Source organism: Vigna umbellata, chromosome 5, assembly GCF_029865625.1.
Source record: "Vigna umbellata cultivar VRB3 chromosome 5, Vumbellata_1.0, whole genome shotgun sequence".
NCBI classification, from domain to species: Eukaryota; Viridiplantae; Streptophyta; class Magnoliopsida; order Fabales; family Fabaceae; genus Vigna; species Vigna umbellata.
Genome location: NC_142169.1, coordinates 70,963,934 through 70,986,464, shown reverse-complemented (window position 1 = coordinate 70,986,464; position 22,531 = coordinate 70,963,934). Strand labels below are relative to the sequence as shown.

The 22,531-nt window shown below is 36.0% G+C and overlaps 2 protein-coding genes across 5 annotated transcripts; one reads left to right on the top strand and one right to left on the bottom strand.

Moving 5' to 3' along the window:
* Positions 1-56: 56 nt before the first annotated feature.
* LOC124843546 (RNA-binding KH domain-containing protein) lies at positions 57-2,838 on the bottom strand. Of its 4 annotated transcripts, none has more exons than XM_047320315.2 (8): positions 2,702-2,838; positions 2,500-2,622; positions 2,331-2,416; positions 2,024-2,163; positions 1,331-1,465; positions 1,120-1,248; positions 701-844; positions 57-619 (listed from the first exon to the last, which is right to left on the bottom strand). In XM_047320315.2, the coding sequence occupies exons 2-8, from the start codon at positions 2,610-2,612 to the stop codon at positions 461-463; spliced, it is 906 nt and encodes a 301-aa protein (XP_047176271.2). In that variant the 5' UTR covers positions 2,613-2,622; positions 2,702-2,838; the 3' UTR covers positions 57-460. The 4 variants fall into 4 exon arrangements, with proteins under 4 accessions (XP_047176271.2, XP_047176273.2, XP_047176272.2 ...); XM_047320317.2 differs by having other exon boundaries at positions 1,129-1,248; XM_047320316.2 differs by having other exon boundaries at positions 1,120-1,245.
* Positions 2,839-7,768: 4,930 nt separating this feature from the next.
* On the top strand, positions 7,769-20,907 carry LOC124844144 (regulator of nonsense transcripts UPF3-like). Its single transcript, XM_088092077.1, has 13 exons — positions 7,769-8,148; positions 8,514-8,620; positions 8,938-9,033; positions 9,197-9,295; positions 9,543-9,619; positions 9,826-9,936; positions 16,245-16,389; positions 16,524-16,597; positions 17,400-17,823; positions 18,890-18,985; positions 19,082-19,206; positions 19,294-19,345; positions 20,118-20,907. Exons 1-12 carry the CDS (start codon positions 8,009-8,011, stop codon positions 19,330-19,332), a joined length of 1,533 nt encoding a protein of 510 aa, XP_087948203.1. The 5' UTR covers positions 7,769-8,008; the 3' UTR covers positions 19,333-19,345; positions 20,118-20,907.
* Positions 20,908-22,531: the final 1,624 nt, after the last annotated feature.

The window sequence follows — 22,531 nt, the reverse complement described above, 5'->3', positions numbered from 1 at the left end:
GCAAACTCAATAATAACTTAATAGACCATCCTTGAACAGCAATGACAAATATCATGTCACAATAATGAAAGACACTCCATTTGTTTATTTAGTTTCAGTCAATACCATGCATATAGAGAGAGAGATGCTTGCAAACACTCTTATATGCATGTATGTAATTTAATAATTTGATAAATGCAAAATGACTAAAAAATTAAAAGGTATTGAACTAAGTGTACGCTACTAAGTAGCAGCTGCAAATTAGTTAATACTATAACTAAGCAAAACGACACTCAAAAGTTGTTGCGGTTAATACGCCAAAGAATGGACGTCAAATTAAATCTGGCGTAAACCAGCTATCTTCCCAGTCCCAGCAAGCTTCTTGAGGAGACTCAGCACAAGGGTGTTTCTGGTGAGTTATCAGATGCTAATAACTTGACTTTAGAAAAATGTATGATCCACCGTTAAATTTCCGGGTGGGTCATCTTCCTGTCTTGGCTCGTTTCATTCCAGTACTATTGAAAGGTGACATGCTTGGGCTCATGCTTGGGCTCATGCTTGGACTTTCCTCTCTCAAAGTACCATTAAGCATAGCCAACTCCCTCAACTGTTGCTTCTTATAGTGATCAAGGGATTCATCCTGGCGGGTTAAAAAAGATTAGCAAGATACCAAGAAAAAGAAGGCCCAATTAGTGCAATAACTACAATAACATAACTATACCACAGGCTTCAAAAGATTTTCTAGTATTGCCACTGCATGATCCAGCCGAGAATTAATTATATCCTCAGGAAACTCTGCCTCCACCAACACATGCAATGGCTCTTTAAGGTGCTCATATCCGGGCTTATCTTTAAGCTTTTCTTCCTACAAAGAAATATGGGCAAATAGAAAAACGTCATACAAATGTGACGATCATACTTACTATAGTATGAGTAATGAGAAATCCAAAAAATATTTTTAAAAATTGTATAAGTTCGGGAAAGAAAGTCAATTACAAAGTACCAAGGCGAAGCTAGCTACACTAGAGTTGGATAAGAGCCAGTTGAGACTTGCGAAATGTTGTGAAAAGTAATGTTTAACGTTCACCGCATCAGTTTATGCATATCAGTGGGGAAAATAGAAAGTTTACTTACACATACCAACTTTACCTTAATAGAATCCTTTACTGAGCCACAGCCTCTGATGTAAACCCTACATTCAGTCATGGCTTCCACTCTTTTCAATGAGTTTCCTCGAGGTCCCAGAATTCGGCCAACAAAATTATACTGCTGAGATTTGAGTCTAAAAGCTATTACATTTGAAAAACAAAACTGATATAAACTGGAGTGAGATAACGAGGTTTTGACTTACATTTGGATATTTGTCTACAGGAACATCAAGCCTGATAACTCTCTTCACAATAGGAGTAGATGGAACTCCTTGTGTCCCAGGCCAACCCATTGGTGGCGCTTGAAAGGATGACATCCTTTGGAGATTTGCTTTGTCCTGCAAGAAGAATTTGGTATTTAGATCTCTCTTTATAACCAGAAGCTGTTATAACAACCCAAACTCCTTGCTACCCAGTTTTCTCAGTTCAAAAGAGATCTTTACATAAATTGCCCACCTATGAGCATTTTCATTTTTCAAAATGTAAATGCTAAAAGCATTCATCATTTTAAAATTCCAGTAAGCCAGAATCTGGCGATAAAAAGCAATCAAGAATTCACCCTAATAGGGTTGAAGAGCTGATGGGCAAGCATACGGACTGGTCCAAAACATGTTAATGTATATAACAACATTTGCCTCCAAGACGGGTTAAATCTAGAGTATATGTAATGCCCCAAACTTCCATTAAATTGGCCAGTTTCGGAAATGAAATATTTTCAAAAATCAAGTCAAAATTAGTGCATTCCAATGCAGGAAAGATAATATTTCGTATACCTGCCTCTATGTGTAAAACAACCCTTTAAAATGCAATGAGACAATTAGGAAATACAAGGTTAACAAGTCCCAAAAAAGTCGTTATATATAAATATATATAAAACAGATAGAGGTTTGAGTGACCTCTATTGGCAAAGCAGGCCATCCCTCCAACTCCATTGGTCTAGTATTTGGATGTTGACCCAGGGGCCTGAATGGACTATCTGGCTCGAGTCTTTCATGATCGATAAAACTTTGAGAAAAGCCCGACATGCGTCTGATTTCTGTTAGGCAAAACAACACAGTAGGAATGAAGGAGTAGGAGTAAACGTATACATAAATCAAAGAAAAGGTATGTATGCATAAATACGGTATTAGAAGAGAAGGAGTTGATGAAAACTCAAAAGGAGTGGGAATGATGCATTGGAATGGGAATAGGAATGGCGCGTACCTTGAGTCAAGAGCTTGGTACATTGGGGAAGAATTTGTACAAAAGGCACAAGTTTTTGCCTCTCAGCGAGCAGTTCGGCGAAATATCTGGGAATGATTAGATTAGGAGGAGGGAGTTGAGTTCGGTTGAGTTGGGTGGAGGAAGAAGTGAAGAATGGAAAAGGAAGTACCTTTCGCGATCTGGAGGAATAGAGGAGGAAGAGGAACGAACAGGGGACGGCGGAGGAGGAAAATGGAAATAGCATCCATTCCCATTCCCACCGCCATGGATCCTCTCTCCCATCACTCACTCTCTGCAACCGAACCAAACCAAACCTAGTTAATCCACTCTGCAAACACACACACAGATTAACACAACACACAGAGACTCACCGAATGAACGAAAAACAGAGTGAGTGACCGAGTGAGCGAGTGACCGAGTGAGTGTCTCGCAAACCCCACAGCCACACACCAAATCCCTATATCAAACCTCCAAAGCCAGAGAGAGACGGAGAAGAAGCAAATATGAGACGGAACGGAACGGAACCAAACACTATATATATTTTATTATATGTCCTAACATGAATTTTATTTTTCTATTTTAAAGTATTTCTTTAAATTAACTTTTTATATGTTTTATATATTATATGTAAATACTAAAACTAATAAATATTTTTTTCAGTATCCTTTTGACATGTACGTCTGAATATGCATATATTCATTTTTAAATAATTATACGCATTTTATATTCTAATTACTAATTTAATAAATATATAATTTTTCTTAAATATAAAATCATTGATAACAGTTTATATTTAATACTTGAAATAATTACTTTTCGGGTATGTGCTGTTATGCATGTAGGTCAAGCATTTAATAAATGTATATTTAATTATTAATTTTAATGACTACATTATATTCAATAAATGTAATATTTAATACTCTGTAAAGAAAATTGTTTTTATTTAATATTACACTGATGGCATTAAGTATTATATTAATGACTAAATATTCATTAATTAAATATTAAACATTTGACTTTTGGTGTAAGAAAATGATAGTTTATTATTTTCTTTCTTATTTATTGAGTATTCAAATTTTGTTATATTTTTCTAATTAGTTTTCTTATTTAATTTTTTTATTAATCTAGTAAGTGATCATTTCTTTATAAAATGACAACGTTGTTAATGTGTGTATAAAAAATTAAGAAATATAAGATTCTGTACACGAATAACTTATACTATTTTCATTATAAATATGTTGAATAATAAAAGATACTCAACATTAACAATTTTGTTGTTGATGTGTTTAACATTTTATTTAATAATCTAAAAGTATTAAATAAATATATTATAAATATGATAATTATTGAGTAGATTAACATATAATTATTATATTATAATATCATGTAAGTCTGTATTGAGTATATTCAATCATATAATTATACCGATATAAATTTGAGTTTTTTAAAAGTTAAAATTACATTTAATCATTGACCTGATATAAGTTGTTGCATCATCCACATCTTATACTAGATTTGTTATCTTCGTAAATAGTGTAACAAAAACATAATCACACTGTTTCGGTTGAATTGGTCTGAGGGTCGGTCGTGAGATGAACGTGATTCACTCCAATAAGTTGTTGATCTAGAGAAGACACTTCGACGCTCAAGTCATTTCATAAAAAGGTCTATATTTTACTAGGATATAAAAGGATGATTGTACCTGGACACCAGTTGTCTACTTATAAGGCTTGCGACAGCCACGTCCATTGATTAATAATTAATCATTAATGTCGTATATTTGTAGAGCATAAGACAATCTGACCTATTAGCACCTGCTTAATGACAATCAATTCCGATAAGTTTCCCAAGTCCGAGCAAGCTCTTTATTAAAAGAGGTGCGTAGGGATTATGTTGAGCTTTAAAAGAGGTCGCCCACGTTGTATTTAGGGAGTCTATCTTTGATGCTTTAAGTCTTCATTGCTCTATGTACCGAGCGACGAACTCCTGTTGAGTAGTTGACTGATAAGAGTTCTTTTTCAAACTTTCTGCGTTGAGCGGGGATTTCTGAAGCCATTTTTCTGACTTCCCCCGAACGGCTTGAGGCAGGAGTCATTTTTCTTACTTCCCCCAAACGGCTTGAGGCAGGAGTCATTTTTCTGACTTCCTGCTTTAAGCGGGGATTTCTGAAGCCATTTTTCTGACTTCCCCCAAGCGGTCCTAAGGCAGGAGTCATTTTTCTAACTTCCTGCGTTGAGCAGGGATTTCTGAAGCCATTTTTTCTGACTTCCTGCGTTGAGTGAGGATTTCTGAAGCCATTTTTCTGACTTCCCCCGAGCGGTCCTGAGGCAGGAGTAATTTTTCTGACTTCATGCGTTGAGCGGGGATTTCTGAAATCATTTTTCTGACTTCCCCCGAGCAGGTGACCAAGTTGAGGTCTGAACCTTCCTGCACATAATATTTTATAATTTAAAATTAAGAGTCGTTAGAACCTGACAAAGTTGAACGCAACTCTGAACCATCTGTGCATAATATTTTATAATTTAAAATTAAGAGTCGGTAGAACCTAACAAGTTGAATGAAGCCATGAACCATTTGTGCATAATATTTTATAATTTAAAATTAAGAGTTGGTCTGACAAGGATGAACGCAACTATGAACCATCCTGTGCATAATATATTATAACTTTTATAATTTAAAATTAAGAGTGGTTAGAACCTAGCAAGGTTGAACGCAGCTCTAAAACATCTGTGCATAATATTTTATAATTTAAAATTAGGAGTCGTTAGAACCTGACAAGATTGAACGCAACTTTGAACGCATAATATTTTATAATTTAAAATTAAGAGTTGGTAGAACCTGACAAGGTTAAACGTAGGTCTGAACCATCCTGTGCATAATATTTTATAATTTAAAATTAAAAATTGGTAGAACCTGACAAGGTTGAACGCAACTTTTGTACCTTACTTGCACGATATTTTTACTCACAAAAATATTTATTAAACAAATATATTATAATTTGGAAATTATAATGAAAACTATAACCTGTCAAGGTTGGATGTAGGGTTGAACTTTACTGAAAATTCTCAAAATAAAAGACATGTGTTTAGGAATTATTACGAAATTTTTTACTCTTGTTGCGAAAACTGGTGTTGATCCGAAGTAGTGATGTCGAGACCAAGCGCGTCTGGTTCTTGGTGGCTTCATGGGGATGCCGCTCGATCCCATGGTGGGCGCCAAAATATTTCGAATTGGTCCGAGGGTCGGTCGTCCTTCCTTGCTCTGCTCTCTTTTGATTTTCAATAATCTTCGAGAACGCGGTCCACTCAAATGGGTTGTTGACCTGCAGAAGACACTCCTACGCTCAAGTCAGATATGTTTCATAAAGAAGTCTATATTTTACTAGGATAGAAAATGATGATTGTACCTGAACGTCCGTTGTCTACTTATAAGGCTTCCGACAACCACGTCCATTGATTAACCATTAGCTAATGTCGTATATCTGTAGAGCGTAAGACAATCTGACCTATTAGTACCTGGTCATTGACAATCAATTCCGATCGATATACTTCATATAATACAACACACAATATTAAATGGATAAGCTAATATACATAAATAATAGTCATAAAATAGACAAAGATTCATCATCACACATCATTCATTCACAAAAACAAGCATATGACATTTAAAGACTCTTATTAGACTCTATTTATCCAAATACGTGTCTTGAGTTCGACTATTAAAATCATGCGCTTTGTGACAAAATACTACTTTACTGAGCTATTCTATCGAGCTAACAAATGCAATGTTAATCTCTATCACGGTCATGAGAACTTTGGGGTCATCCTTATCACAAAACCTTTTTGTGATTCTCACTATCTAAACATTATCCTTTACATAAATATAAATTATTAGTACGATTTAGGATGGCTACACAAACATGATAAAACGCATTCAGTAGGATTCCCTCCGTGTAAATTCCTTACAAATAAACATGCATAAAATCCACAGTAAATATATCTAAAACAAGCCAAAGCAAAAGAAAATTCTAGCATACAATATAACGCTCAACGATAAACCTTTCGCAAAAGGTGACGTTTAACAACAACGTTGAACACCATTTTTCTTGTAAAAATGTGTGTTCAATGACACTTTATGGTGCCTAACAACCTCAAGCAAAAATGCTTCAGATTTGCAATTAATGATGGTGCTCTGCAATATCTTGATATCACTCAATGCAAAAACATTCGCAAATTTTGTGCATTTAATCATAACGTGGAGCAACACAAACACAATTAGGACACATTAGAAACGCTAATCAATAAAAACTCTTATATAAAACTCAAATTACATTTGAACAACGACGATCAAGATGCATAAAAGAAACTCACTAAAAATAATAATCTACTATATTAAAAAAATTGATTAAACATAAATGAAAAGTTCATTTTAAAAGTCACCGTAGCTTTAACATTTTAAAAAATAAACAAATGATTGAAAAATCTAAAAAAAAAAGAAAAAAATTATTGAAAAAAGTGTTTTAAAAAATAAGAGTGGTTTTAAAATAATAAAACTTATTTATAAATATTCTATTTATATTTTAAATTTTTATTCTTGAAATAATGGAATTTGTATGTCTTAAAAACATGATTAATTTTAAAACACGATTTTTTAAATAATTATATCATGACATTAAAAAGCATAATTATATCATGACATTAAAACACGATTTCCTCCAAACAACTACCAATCAAATCAAATAAATACACACAATTAAATCTAAATACAACAAGTTATGAAATATTCAATCCAAAGACAATATATACAGTATGATTTTTCTTAATGAATTAATTTTCATGGCTAATGAATTTATTTTAATATTTTAAAAAACATGACATTATACCTTACTTGTGTCGTGATTTCATTTACGATTATATATACACTCTCTCAATAATGATCTAAAATAACATTAAATTACGACTTTAAACAATTAATAAAACACTGATCACATATTAACCATATATATTTCTTTTGTTGACGTAAAAATGTATTTATAAAGACGCTATCTTCTTCTGGAATAAAGCATGTGGAAATCTTGAGTACGAGTAATAAAATATAGTTTTAAGTTTATATTAGAGAATATTATAATTATAAATAATTTATTATCCAATAAAAACGTATGAAAGGAGCATATAATTAGATTGTAGCAACTGAAATAATTTTATGAAAAACATTTATGTTTTAATTTAATATTATTGTAGCAACTGAAATAATTTTATGAAAAACATTTATGTTTTAATTTAATATTAAAATGATATTATTCGAAAATGGAGGAGGCATAATTCTCTTAAACTTCCAAGAGGGCACCCGAAGTCAGAAGTAGAAAACGCAAAACGCAAAACACAAAACGCAAAACGCAACCGTATATGCTTTTAAATTAATTTGACACCCTTCCAAACGCACGCAAACCCTTCTTCTGTCTTGTTTTCTTTGAGTGCATGGCAATTTGGGGGTTTTCTTTGGAATTAGGGCATACGTTTTCGCTGAGTTGATCCTCTCAATCTGAAACAGTGGAGAAGATGTAATCCTATCGAGATTGTCGTTCGCGCACTCCTTGATTGGTTGATTGATTGATTATTTGATAGACAAGTGGTAACTGTAACTGTAAGAGTGTGCGGTGAGGATAGGGTTTTGGCATGAAGGGTGCGTTGGATCGGACGAAGGTGGTGCTGCGTCACTTGCCGCCCTCTCTTTCTGAGGCCGCGCTTTTGGCCCAAATTGATGCCGCCTTCGCTGACCGCTACAACTGGTTTTCTTTCCGTCCTGGCAAAATCAGGTGACATTAATTTCTATCCCTCCATTCGCATTCGGCTTCGTTTTTTCTTCATATATATTTCATTGCGTGCTGCTTTTTATCACAGTAGTCAATTGACCGTGCCTAGGCTTGGATAGGCTAGGCTAGGGTACGTATGGTTTTGCCTACCGGATTCTATATAATTGTTATAATAGCATAAACTATGTATTAACTTTGTCTTTTCTACGGGGAATATCATTTAACTGGTAGTTATTATTATGATTATAAGTGAACATCTGTAATGCGATTTGGGCGTCGATGTTTACAATTTAGATATTCTGTTCAATAATATGTCAAGAAAATCCTTTTTGACTTTATGTTATGATTCTTTTGTATGGATTTTTCAGCCAGAAGCATATATCATATTCTAGAGCCTACATTGACTTCAAGAGGCCAGATGACGTTATACTGTTTGCGGAGTTCTTTAATGGACACGTCTTTGTGAATGAAAAGGGTAATCAATGAAATCATGTGAAGTGGTTTACTAGGCATGCTTAAGATCTTGCTGAAGCTGTTATCTTTGTCGTTCTTGCAATCAATTATCGAATTTGGCCAATGCCACGGTTTGGTTTTTGTTGCCCTGTAGTTCAGTATTCGATATATGTTTTCATTTAGGTTTTTCATGGCAAGAAATATATGTTTTCAGCCTTTGGAATATCAAGACTTTCACAAGTATATTTTATGCATTTTACATATTTTCTGCATGAAACAATGAGAATTGGATAATAGATACTGAATGTGGTTCTCTGTTTCACCTTTGTTGCTTCCTAGGATCTCAGTTCAAAGTTATTGTTGAATATGCTCCTTCCCAACGCGTTCCAAGACAGTGGTCTAAAAAGGATGGTCGTGATGGGACCATATATAAAGGTACCACTTGGATAATGGTTTAAGTAAATTGTAGTGGATATGTTTATCTCAATAGGAATTATATGAACGTATCTGGAGTATCTCCATAGGAATTATATGCATCTCAATAGATTATAGTCTTTTCCTTTTGATAAATGTAAGCCTTTCCATGATGAACATCTAGATTCTGAGTATCTGGAGTTTCTTGAACTACTTTCCAAGCCTGTTGAGAATCTTCCCAGCGCTGAGATACAATTGGAGAAGAGAGAAGCAGAACGATCTGGTTAGTCAACTAATGCAGAAGATACCCTGTAAATTTTAAGTTTGAAAGTTTTGAGACCTAAATATACGCAAAATGGATACAAAGTATATTTTATGTTTGAAAGTTGAGACTTAAAACCATGCATACACGGCTTCACAGTAAATTTTAAGTTTGAAAGTTTTAGGACTTAAAACCATGCAGACATATAATGGGCACAAAATACTATTTTCCCCCATTTGTTACTTACTGGGTTTACGTGCTTTACCAGGTGCTGCAAAAGATATTCCTATAAGTACACCACTGATGGATTTTGTGCGCCAGAAAAGAGCTGCCAAGGGACCTCGGGTATTTTTTTTTGTGAACAACTTTTGAAATCTCAAAGCTTATTTGATTGTCCCTTGTCATTATATTAGCTTTTTTGGGAACATGTATTTGTCAACTCACGCATGTGTGATGATGAGAGCAAGTCCCTTGTAAATATCCTTATCCTGTTTTATCTATTAGCACTTTACTGGGATCTTGCTTATCTAATGTGCATGATATGTGTGCAGAGGTCGTTATCCAATGGCAAAGTGAGTCGAAGAGGCACTTCATCAAATGGGAGTCCTAGTTCTGGCACATCAAGACGAGGTTCCGGAAAGAAGAGGGTTTCTGCTACTTTGGTATTGTGCACTTTTTGAAGAGGAAAGTTAAATATAGTTAAGTATCTGCATGATTATTAAAATGGAACCGGCTTGGTATCCTGTTAGGAATAACCTCAAAACCACTTTATAAATAAAGCGGTCTTTAACTAGTAAGACCTGTCTTGAACCAGTGTTTCAGCAGAGTTGGCCAGTTTAGCAATACTTAACTTGAAGGATGTTCATTTCCTGTTTTAGAACACCAGTAATTTACAGTTATTAGAGTACCTGGTGTGGTGCTTTACTTTCACTCCATTGCCATATCCTTCCCTAGGCCCAGTACTGTTGTGGAATATAATCAAACCAAAATGGGCTTTACTTCTGCTGAGTGCATGCCTCACAACACAAGCTTGTTAATCTTGTAAATACCTTTCAATGTCAGTAAGATGTTCATACATCAACACAGATTAAGGGTAAAATTAAGAGAGATGACCTTAAATCCACAAATATCCATCGAAGAATGAATGGAAGGTTTTAGACTTGGGTTATGTGTACATGGGACAGCCTACTGAGACAGAACGACATATGCAACAGTTTTCTTTTACTTAATAACTGTGAAGCAATTATAGAAACCACACTGTTTACTTCATTCCTTACTGTCGTTTGTTTAATCAGTGTCAGTACTGTTGGTTTGAAAATGTATTGGAATTGTGGATGGATGACTATTAGAATCCAGCCAAATGCAGATATATAAAATCCCTCGTAATTTTTTAGGCCAGCTAATAAAACCATGTCTTTATGTTATTATTATTATGATGATGCTAACAATACCGATGCATATTTTCTGGACATAGTATGTTGGTATAACATTGTTAAAAGTTACACTAAAATTTAAAAAATATTATTTAAATATTAAATATTATACTACAATTGGACCATTAAACCTTGAACTGGTACCCTTAGAGCATCTCTAACAATAGAACTCGTTTTGGGCTCTTAATACACTTTTTCTGGCTGCCTCACTGCCATATAAGATTAAGAACTTCAGCTACTTTTTGCTCCAATAGAAGAACCTAGGTTCATCCTGCTCTGGTTTCTGTCCTAAAGTGGTCCACCAGCATTGTCATTGCTGTTTGCATCTGTCTGGTGCCCATTGCCGTCGTCCGCGGTTGTCTTGCCACTGTATGCAGCTGTCAACTGCAGTTTGAAGCTCTTCAACTTGGTTCTCTGCCATCATGCATCTGTCCGCCACCGTCCGCCGCCATTTGCCGTCACTGTCCGTCACCACGACACCTCCATAGTCGTCGCCTGGACCTCCCCTCTCTGCTCTGCCCCTTAAAACCCTGCTTTAGTGAGGTCCAGAAGTTCCCCTTGAAGAAAACCCTAAGAAACCCCTAGGGTTTTCTAGTTCCTCTCGGTTTTCTGGCTCCTTTCTGGTTCCTCTCTTATTTTTATCAACAATGGCGTCTGGAAGTGTTCTTTCTTTCTCTGGAAGTCCCTCAATTACTTTCGAAAAGCTAAACAGAAAGAATTACCTCTCTTGGTCTGCTGCCGTGGAAATGTGGTTTCTCGGTCAAGGACATTATGTCCACCTTGAGCAGGATGGAAGCCAAGTACCGTCTGAAAAAGCTGAATAATGGAACAAGCAGATTTCCAATTGTGTGCCCTATTGTGGCAATCTGTGGAACCCCGACTTTTGATATCTCTTAGAGCCTTCAAAACATGTCACTCTTTTTGGAAGAAAGCTCAAAGCATTTATGCTAATGATATTCAACGTCTCTATGATACAACAAACAAGCTTGCATGTCTCAAAATGACAGACCATGATCTGGTCTCCTTCATGACTGAAGCCCAAGCAGCTGTGGAAGAGTTGAGAATGTTCTTGGAAGTGGAATCTTCGGAAGACATCAAGAAGAAGCTTGACAAGTATTATATGGTGATGATCCTCCGTGCTTTACACCCTAATTTGAATCATATCATCATATCAGAGATCAACTTCTGACAAGTCATGAGGTCCCTTCCTTGGAAGCCTTGACCACACGTCTTCTTCGTGTTCCAGTGCCTCAATCTCAGGAAGCTCCTCAAACAATGGAACCATCTGTCATGGTTGCTACGCGGGAAAGAGGAGGACGAGGCACTAGAGGAGGAGGACGTGGAGGTAGGGGACGTCCACAGTGCACTTACTGTAAGAGGATGGGTCACACCCAAGAAAACTGCTACTTCTTGCATGGTTTTCCTTCAAAAACAGCCAATATTTCTAAGGTTGAAACTCCCACTTCCAACTCCAAGTTCACCGAGGAAGAGTATCAAGAGTATCTGCGATTAAAGTCTAACAGCTTGGCGCAATCATCTCAATCCCCAAGTACATCCACAACTTGCATTTCTCAATCCATGGAAGGTCAAAATTCATGGGTAATTGACTCGGGTGCTTCTGATCACATCTCTGGTAATACCTCATTGTTCTCAACCCTTTCCCTCCAAGAAAAACCCCATTTCATTACTCTTGCAAATGGCTCTAATACTTGTTCAAAGGGAGTCAGTCAAGTCTCCATGTCTCCCTCTCTACCTCTGAAATTTGTTCTTTTTGTCCCTAATTGTCAATTCAATTTAATTTCCTTAAGTCAGTTAACCAAAATGTTACATTGTTCAATAACTTTCAATTCAAAATCTTTTGTTATACAGGAGCGTGGCTCGGGGAGACAGATTGGAGAAGGATATGAAGCTGGAGGTTTATACCATTTTGGATCTCGTCCACGGGTATCCTGTGTTGGAGCTCTTCCCCCTAAAGTGTTACATGATCGATTTGGCCACCCTTGTCAAATTTAAAAAAGATGTGTCCTGAACATAGTGGTCTTCAGACTTTAGAATGTGAGTCTTGTCAACTAGGAAAACATGTTAGATCTATCTTTGCTAAAAAGTCTCAATCAATGTGTAATTCTAGTTTTTCTATTATTCATTCTGATGTCCAGGGACCTAGTCATGTCTCTTCTTTTGGTTTTAGGTACTTTGTTACCTTTATTGATGAGTATTCTAGATGTACTTGGGTTTATCTAATGAAAGATCGCGTTGAATTGTTACCTATCTTCACATCCTTTTTGAATGAAATCAAGAACAAATTTGGTCAAGTGATTAAAATCTTAAGAAGTGGTAATGCTAAAGAGTATTCCTCATCCAATTTTTCTGCAATCCTTAGCTCCCATGGTATTTTGCATCAGTCCACTTGTCCTCATACACCCCATCAAAATGGTATAGTCGAAAGAAAAAATAAGCACTTAGTTGAAATTGCTCGTACCCTTTTGCTTGGTGCCCATATACCTGTTCATCACTGGGGGATGCCATCTTAACTGCCTGTTTTCTTATTAATAGGATGCCCTCCTCCTCTCTCAATAATAAAGTCCCTTTCTCCATTCTCTTTCCCAATGATCCTCTCTTTCATACCACTCCTCGAGCTTTTGGTTGTGTATGTTTTGTTCACGACATGTCTCCGGGACTAGACAAGCTCTCCGCTCGTGCGATCAAATGTGTCTTTTCGGGCTATTCTCGGCTTCAAAAAGGGTACCGGTGTTACTCTCCTGAAACCAAGAAGTACTACATGTCTGCCAATGTTACATTCTTTGAACAAACACCTTTCTTCTCTCCATCTGTTCAAGATGTCCATATCCTCTAACAGGTCCTTCCTCTTCCAGTAGTTGAGTCCAATATCTCTAATGTCACTGTCAATCCAAGTCATGCTCAAGGTCCTCCCGAACCTTCCTTTCCACATATTGATATCTTCCGACACAGTACCCCGATGGGTAGTCCTCTTCTAGAAAATGGTGGATCTCCTCCTTGAGATTCTTCTCCCTCATCACCTCCTGCCACGCCTCCTGGTGAAGATGATTCTGGTTGGCCCATTGCTCTCAAAAAAGGTACTTGTTCCACTTGAAACCCTCATCCCATTTATAATTTTCTTAGCTATCACAGATTGTCGTCCTCCTTTTATTCCCTTTTATCCTCTGTGTCCTCTGTGGTTATACCCAAAAATGTGAAAGAAGCACTTGATCATCCTGGATGGTGACAAGCCATGATTGCTGAAATGCAGGCTCTTGACCACAGTAATACTTGGGAGCTTGTGCCACTTCCCCTGAGCAAAAAGGCTGTTGGTTGTCGATGGGTCTTTACAATTAAAGTTGGCCCTAATGGTGACATTGATCGGCTCAAAGCCCGGCTAGTTGCAAAAGGGTACACTCAGGTGTATGGCCTTGATTATTGTGACACATTTTCTCCCGTGGTCAAGATGACTACCATTCGTCTATTCTTTGCAATGGCAGCAATTCGTCATTAGCCACTTCATCAATTGGATATCAAGAATGTCTTTCTCCATGGTGATCTTGAGGAGGAAGTTTATATGGAGCAACCTCCTGGGTTTGTTGCTCAGGGGGAGTCTGGTATGGTTTGCAAATTGCACCGATCTCTATATGAGCTCAAGCAATCACCACGTGCTTGGTTTGGAAAATTCAGCTCCATTGTTCAGAAATTTGGGCTAAAACGCAGTGAAGCAGATCATTCAGTCTTTTATTATCACTCGTCTCTCGGGAAATGTGTTTACTCAATTGTATATGTTGATGATATCGTTATTACAGGGAATGATACTGCTGGAATATCTCAATTGAAAGAGTACTTGTGTAGACATTTCCAAACCAAGGATCTTGGAAGCCTCAAATACTTCTTAGGCATTGAAGTAGCTCAGTCAAAAGATGGAGTTGTAATCTCCCAAAGGAAGTATGCTCTGGATATTTTGCAAGAAACAGGCATGATTGATTGTAGACCGGTTGAGAGTCCCATGGACCAAAATAAAAAATTAACAATAGAAGGTGAGTTTTTCTCTGACCCGGAGAGATATAGGAGGCTAGTTGGAAAACTAATCTATCTCACTATTACAAGACCAAATCTATCTTTTGCTGTTGGGGTGGTTAGTCAGTTCATGCAAGCTCCATGTGTTGGCCATTGGAATGCTATCATTCGCATTCTAAGGTATCTGAAAAAGGCTCCCGGGCAAGGGCTGTTATATGAAGAAAAAGGAAGCCTTCAGGTATCAAGATATTGTGATGCCGATTGGGCAGATTCTCCTATTGATAGACGATCTACTAATGGATATTGTGTTTTCCTTGGAGGAAACATCATCTCATGGAAAAGTAAGAAACAAAATGTAGTGGCTCGATCAACGGCAGAAGCTGAATATAGGGCAATGGCGTCACTAACATGTGAACTTATATGGGTGAAACAGTTCCTTCAAGAGCTTAGCTTCTGTGACATCCAGAATATGAAGATGTATTGTGATAACCAAGCTGCTCTTCACATTGCATCACATCCAGTGTTTTACGAGAGGACTAAGCATATAAAAATTGATTGTCATTTTGTTCGGGAAAAGTTATTGTCAAAAGAAATATGTACCTAGTTTGTTGGATCAAATGACCAACTCGCAGATGTGTTGACTAAGTCATTAAGGGGACCTCGGATCGAGTTTATTTGTTTCAAGCTTGGTACATACAATCTGTATGCTGCAGCTTGAGGGGGAGTGTTAGAATAATTACTAAGTCTACTTGTTAGTGTAGTGAGTAGGACTAAAATAGGGGGTAGTGTGTTGGGTTATCTCTAATCATTGTATCTAGCAGTCTAGTACAGACTTGACCTTCTATCTCTCTATCGTATCAACTCTTTATCTATATAAATAACAGAACATGAGAGGTGTCTTTCAAGCCCTCAAGAACATATTTTTATCTCAAGTGCATCAAATCGAGTGTTTCACGAGAGAACTAAACATATAGAAATTGATTGTCATTTTGTTCGGGAAAAGTTATTGTCAAAAGAAATATGTACCGAGTTTGTTGGATCAAATGACCAACTTGCAGATGTGTTGACCAAGTCATTAAGGGGACTTCGGATTGAGTTTATTTGTTCCAAGCTTGGTACATACAATCTGTATGCTCCAGCTTGAGGGGGAGTGTTAGAATAATTACTGTTACATATCATCATTAAGGCTAGTCTGTTAGACCAGTAATGAGTAGTACCTAGTTCTGTACCTAGAGGTCTAGTGCAGACTCTTGGTGTTCCATGTACTCTTGCTTTTTCAATATATATAGAAGAGAATGAGAGGGATCTGTCAAGCCCTCAAGAATATAATTTTATCAGTTTTTAGTCTCAAGTATAATAATAATAATAATAATAATAATAATAATAATAATAATAATAATAATGGTTATATACTTTTCAAAACAGCATAGTATTTGATACTTATCTAGTTGGAATAGAACATTTTGCTCTTAGTCGTGTGTTTTATCATTCCTGACTCTTGCTTTCATGATGGTCAGTATGTTGCCAGGCACCCAGGGAAAAATGCTACTATAAAAGACAGATCAATTTATACTTTGGTTCCTAGCCAAGGTGATCAGCATATTTCAAGTAAAGCTTCAAACATGGCCCCTTCAGATGGAAAACAAACCCTTGATGAGAATGGTAGGGTTGATGTTTTGTTCAAAACTTCATGTGTTATTTTTTTTATTCTCTTTATTTTATGAGGTGGAGGCAAACATTTAAATATACACTTTTGATTTACTTTATTTTCTTTATACTTTTGTCCATTTTATCAGGAGTTTCTGGAAATAATGATGCTGGAAAAAAAAAATTACTGCTGCTTAAAGGGAAAGAAAGAGAAATAATTGCTGTAAGCTTATGATTTATATCTTCACAATTCAATTTTATTCGCAATCTATGTAGCACATGTTGTGTTAAAGATTTATATAGAATCTCTTAGTTTAGTTTACTATTTACTTGGTTGTGAGAAGTTGCTCTATTTCTGATTGTTGACATGTACCAATAATGCACAGCACTGACTTAAGCCGATTGTATAGTTGTTAATTGTCTTTATTAGATTGATAATTTATCACTTTCTTATCTCATTCCTCTTATGTCCCTTTTTCTTGAATATTTTGTTTATTTATTCTGGTGTTTTCAATGTTGTTGACTTGTTGGTGCTGCCATCTTGTCCATCAATTGATTTTGTGAAAGTTTTGCTTTAATGAGGTTGAGTTGCACTTTCGATTAATTTTATTCTTAATCGATATGCAAATTTTCTGATGAGATTAATACTTAAATCATCCTATTGGTGAGTGGAGAGGCAATCAGACAGATCAAGATCTAATAATATGCTATTGGTTTTCAATATGACATTACGATCCTCATAATAAATGTGAAGATCAGTGTGCTTTAGAGAAGCATTATGAAAGAAGTGAAAGTATAATTATGCAACAGATTTAATACGAATAATGATACTACTTGCTAATGTGGTTGATTTCCAGGATTTGTTTATGTAATATACTGTCTTATTGTTGCATGGTGAATCAATAGTTCGCTATAATTTGGATGTGGATTGTATTTTAGTTCATTGCCAGTGTCATTGGTGGATCATGCTTATAACTACTATTCTCCTAAGAGTCTATTTCCTTTTGTTTGTTTTTATTGTGCAGGTATCCGATTTAGATAGCATGTCACAGCATCACAATGTAACATCTTCGGCCAAAGAAATTGTTGGTGCAACAGTTTTAAAGCAGAATCAGAGGCATGAAGGTAGTGGAAGGATTATCAGAAGTATACTTTCAAAAAAGGAGTTGCGTCAAAGCCAATCTTCCAGGGCAGAGCATCAAATCCAAACATCTAATCTAGAAAAAGAAAAACAATCCCCTCGGCCCGTACACGTGCAACCAATTCTGAAGGGCATGAATGGTATATCAGAGAATAAGATTGGTGTGCATGATTCACATGTATCTAGCGAGAGGCAGGAGAGACATACTAGACATAAAGATAGACCAGATCGTGGTGTTTGGACAAGTTCCAATGGTGCTGATGAGTCTGTCTCATCTGCTGCTTCCTCACAAGTAGATCCTTTTGAAGGTACATGTTTTATTCTAAAGCTATGATTTTGTTTTTGGCAATTGCTAATTATCCTTTATGTTGTAAAAAGGGGGGAGATTAAAAAGCATTTCAGCTAAATATACATTCGATTGACATAGTGATGCACTGTATGTAGTCGGAGAAAGTTAGGAAGGAAGCCTCGAAATGGCACAAAAATTAATATGGATTTGATAGAAAAAACATAAAACTTTTACTGTTTAAAAAGAAATGTTTCCTTAGCAACATGCCAAGAATTGCGCAGAAAGTCATCAATCTTGAAGAAAAAAATATAAATTGAAAAGAAATATTTAATAATGATAATTTTAAAAAATATTTTCTTATTATAGTAATTATAGTAATAATTTTAAAATAATATTAAAATAATAAATAATAACTATTAACAAAACAATTATCTTTCTCTTCATTGATTTAAGTTTTTATTTATTATAATAAAATAAGTAATAAATATAATATTATTAAAAAAAAATTAGTCACATCAATCACACCTATTCCAAACTTTTCACTAAAATCTACTCATTTTCTCTCAATCCAAACAACACTTTTCACTCTTTTTTCCTTCATTTCCTTTTTCCACCTTCTCAAATTTACTCTTTAACCCAAATACACCCTTATGGATAATGAACACCGCCTTTGGTTGAACTGAAATGGGGTCAGGCCGGTGTAAGATATCAGGACCTAGATATCTTAATAACAATGGAAAATATAGAAATGCAGAAACAGAAGGGGTGAAATCTCTTCGCACTTCTAGAGGCCTTGTCTCTCCCAATTTTCCAACTAATTCCAGCCGTTCACTTCCCTTGATACCTGTTTACACCCACATCCTACTCTTACCTCCCAGTACCCATGCCTTCCATCTCAGCAGTTAGTTATATCCCCACCCCCACCTAGAGACTCCTGTTCCTCTGATTTCTAACCTGTGCGAAGCCACTCTTTTCCTTCTTTCAAAGACTCTAGTTATTTGAGGGGTTCTATGATGCACATAATATAACTTGTGGCCAAATTGCTTACATCTTCAGAAGTTGAATTTTTCACTTATATGAATCAGGAAGAAGCGCAGATTTGAAACATGACATGCCAAATGCAAGAAGTGGGGAGGTAAAATCTCTTGGAGGTGTCCGTACCAGTCATTCATCAGAAAATGGTTGGTTTCTGGCTTTGAAAAACAAAATCTCAAGATATTTTTATGCTTCATTCAGGGTGGTTTTTATTTAAGAATTTACTTATTGCTCCTATTAAGGCTTCAATAAGCATTTTGGTCGCCGTGGACCAACACATGGGGTAAAGGATGTTGATAGCTATTCAGTTTCAAGTGACGGGAAGCATCCTAGAAGATCTGGTACCACTACTTATGGTTCCAACGAGGTACCTAAATTTGATTTCTACATGGGGATACAAATCATACTCTTTTCTGGTTCCGTAGTTGATTAAGATTTCTTTTCTAAATTGCAGAAACAAGTTTGGGTTCAAAAAGCAAGTTCTGGTACCTAGAGTATTTTTATTGGTGAGACAAATTCCCTTTATCAAGGCTGTTGTTGCATAGAGCATATGCTTGTTGATTAGCCAATCTTAAGGGTCACCTAGTTCGTATTTTTTGGGTTTTTGAAATTTCTCTTGGTCTGGCATTATAGAATATTATTTGAGCTGATATTATTGTAGAGCTACTCATCATTGCTTTCCTGTGATGTTTACTATCACAAACAATTTTCTCTTCAATATGTAGTTATTTACATTGAGAGTAGTAAGCCTTGGCACAAAGATTAAGTTGTGTCTGGGTCACCACTTGGTCAGGGGTTGAATTCAAAAAAGCCTCTTTATATATGCATGGCATAAGGCTTTGCACAATGATCTTCCCTGTACCTTCGCATAGCAAAGAGTCTTCAGGAACAGGGGTATGATAATTTTAGTTATTCACATTAATGTCTTTTTGTTAAATATTGGTTTTTTGTTCGTTTCATATAAATATGGGTGGGTATATCTTTCTGGCTTGGCTTTCTTTAATGTGGTTTCATGATGTAGCTTCATAAGATTTGGTATATTCATTTCTTTTTTTTGTAGTGGGTCCTTCGCTTTGGGACCATCCCTGGAAGTTGTAAATATTGTAATGATTGGAATATGTTGTTTCCTAACCCCAACATGTAATATTCGTTTTGTTTTCAAGTGCTGATGTTAGATGAAGAAATTTTTTTCGTTTTGTTCAAATGTTGATGTTAGTTGAAGATTTTCTATTTTTTACTTTTATTTACATTGTCAAGGTTGATGATTTTCCCTTGCAGTGGTAAGCTTGCTGACATACAGATTTGGAGCATCCATTTGGTAGCTGCTGGATTCTGTCTCTTTTTAGTTGACAGATTCTTACAAGTAAATGAGTGTGTGGTTAAAAAAATTCTTTTACAATACAAGAGAGGAGAGTACCGTGATGCATTTGATTTGGCTAAAAATATTCAGACATTACTTCATTGAAGATGGCTCCTGGTAATATCGAGATGAGAACAATGGCCTGGTGTCCAGTTACGAGTTGTTTGTTTGAAGAAATATGGATAGATTTGCCAACCTTGGCAAGTTCACCTGGATGACCATAGTCTGGGTTTATACACAATTAATCTGAGTGGATTTAGTGTAAATATAAATCCAGGGTATTGTGTATATGTTTCCTTAGTTCCTATAAGTACAAACCCCTATTCGAGGTAATGTGTACCTGTGTCCTTAGTTCCTGTCGATTAGAAGTCCGCCAAATACAATTGGGCGCATGAAATGATCCTTGGAAGTTTTTGGACCATCTTTGCTCACTACTTCGAAGCAACACTCCATGGAAGTCTTCGGTCTTTGTTGACAATTAAGTTTCTTCTTGTAGAGCTCAGACACTTAAATACCATTGATGGTGTGTTACTAAGGATATATAAGGGTCTTGAGGGTGTTATAAGTGTGTGGATAGTGATTTACGTCTAAAATATCGTTGTACAGTATGGTGTTGCATTTCTCAGCATAACTTAGCTGTGACATTACCTGTTCTTGATTATATTGTCAATTATGTGAATTGCTGCCTTCAGCGCAAGTGTTAAATTATACTCTAAGTTACGTAGTTAAAGTTATGTCCTACCCGGCTGTTCATCTTTCAGCTGACGCCGACATCCCCAAGAATTTTTTTCTTGGAAGACTTGGTACAAATTTGGACGAAGTTCTATCTCGGATTAGTTCAACGATTCTGATGTTATTGACCTCGCAAAATTGGGACATTGTTAATCTTTTTCGATTTAAACGGGTAGTATTTTTCACATAAATCCCTCTGATAATAGATTTGTTGTATTTAAATGCCTATCAATTCGAATTTTCCTACTTGATTCAAGTAAGGAAGCCAGGAGTAGAATTTGAAATTAACATGCCTGAAAGTGGGTTGTGGGTGACATAACTAATATTGGAGAAAGAGCATTGTAACCAAAATGAAAGATAAGGGTGATCTAGAGAGTAATCGCTCGGCTCTGATGTTAAACTCAAGCTTGCACTTTTCTGATTGGATCTATGTAGTTGCTAATTTGCCCTCTGCTTGGGTTTGGAATGGAAAAGAATATGATAACTGACTATAGGTGTTTCTTGGTTGCGGTTTCTGTTTTGTCAATTCGTAAGCAGATGGATGGTGTATTGCATTTAATTGAAAGGAGCATTTGCTACCACAGTACCTGATCATCATGCCTGTTGTTTGTTCCCACGTTAAAGAGTTAGACGGTGACATGAAACCATGTATTTATGAGTTTTAATGTAAGATACATTTTCTGGGTTCTTGTATATTCCTATCATGTACTCTTACCCTTGTTGGATATTTCTACTTCAGCAGTGAAATAGAGGAAGCAAAAGCAGCGCGAGTCTTCATCTGTATCATTGAATTTCTTTTTCATTTAACTAATCTTTCAGTCTTTCGTTTGGTATTCATGCGCGCACATGCATGCATGTCCCCACTCCCCGCCCTTTCCTCACACACAGGCACTTGCATCATCTTTCGTACTTCCAATGCTTCTCTCTGATTGCATACCACACCAACTTTTCACATCTTTCTAAAAGCTTCATTCATCTCATGCAGAGCATATAACAGCAGAAGTTTGTGTTGCTGCTGAATTGTCTATTGAGCTATGTACCATGGATTCTGATTCGGACACCCATACTTTGATACTTGTATTCTTAAAAATACAAGATCCAGATCTATATATAATATTATGTTTGAATCATATTAAAATCATATCAGAAAAAAAACTTTCAAATTAAACACTTCACTAATAAGTGTATGTAGGTATTTTGAGTGGCCTACAGTTTTGAACGTAGGGAGATGATCGAAGTGGAGGAGGATGATGATGAAGAGAATCACTTTTTGAAAGTCCTTTTGAAGATTTAGCCAAATACACATGAAGCATGCCGCCGGCAAATGGGAACACTGTGCCTAAAGTGTGCCCTACGCTCCCACACCACGAAATCATTACTTTCAACTCTGCATTTTACTTCACCCTACCTACCTACTCCTTTGACTCTGCATGCTCCTTTTCACTTTTTTATTTCTAACAACGGATTGCGAAGACTTTGTAAAGCTTCACAAAGAAATACGATCAATTATATACAAATATTTTATTATATTTATATACTGCATTTTTATATAATTTATTTTTATTATATTTTTATAATAAAATAGATATAATTAATAAAA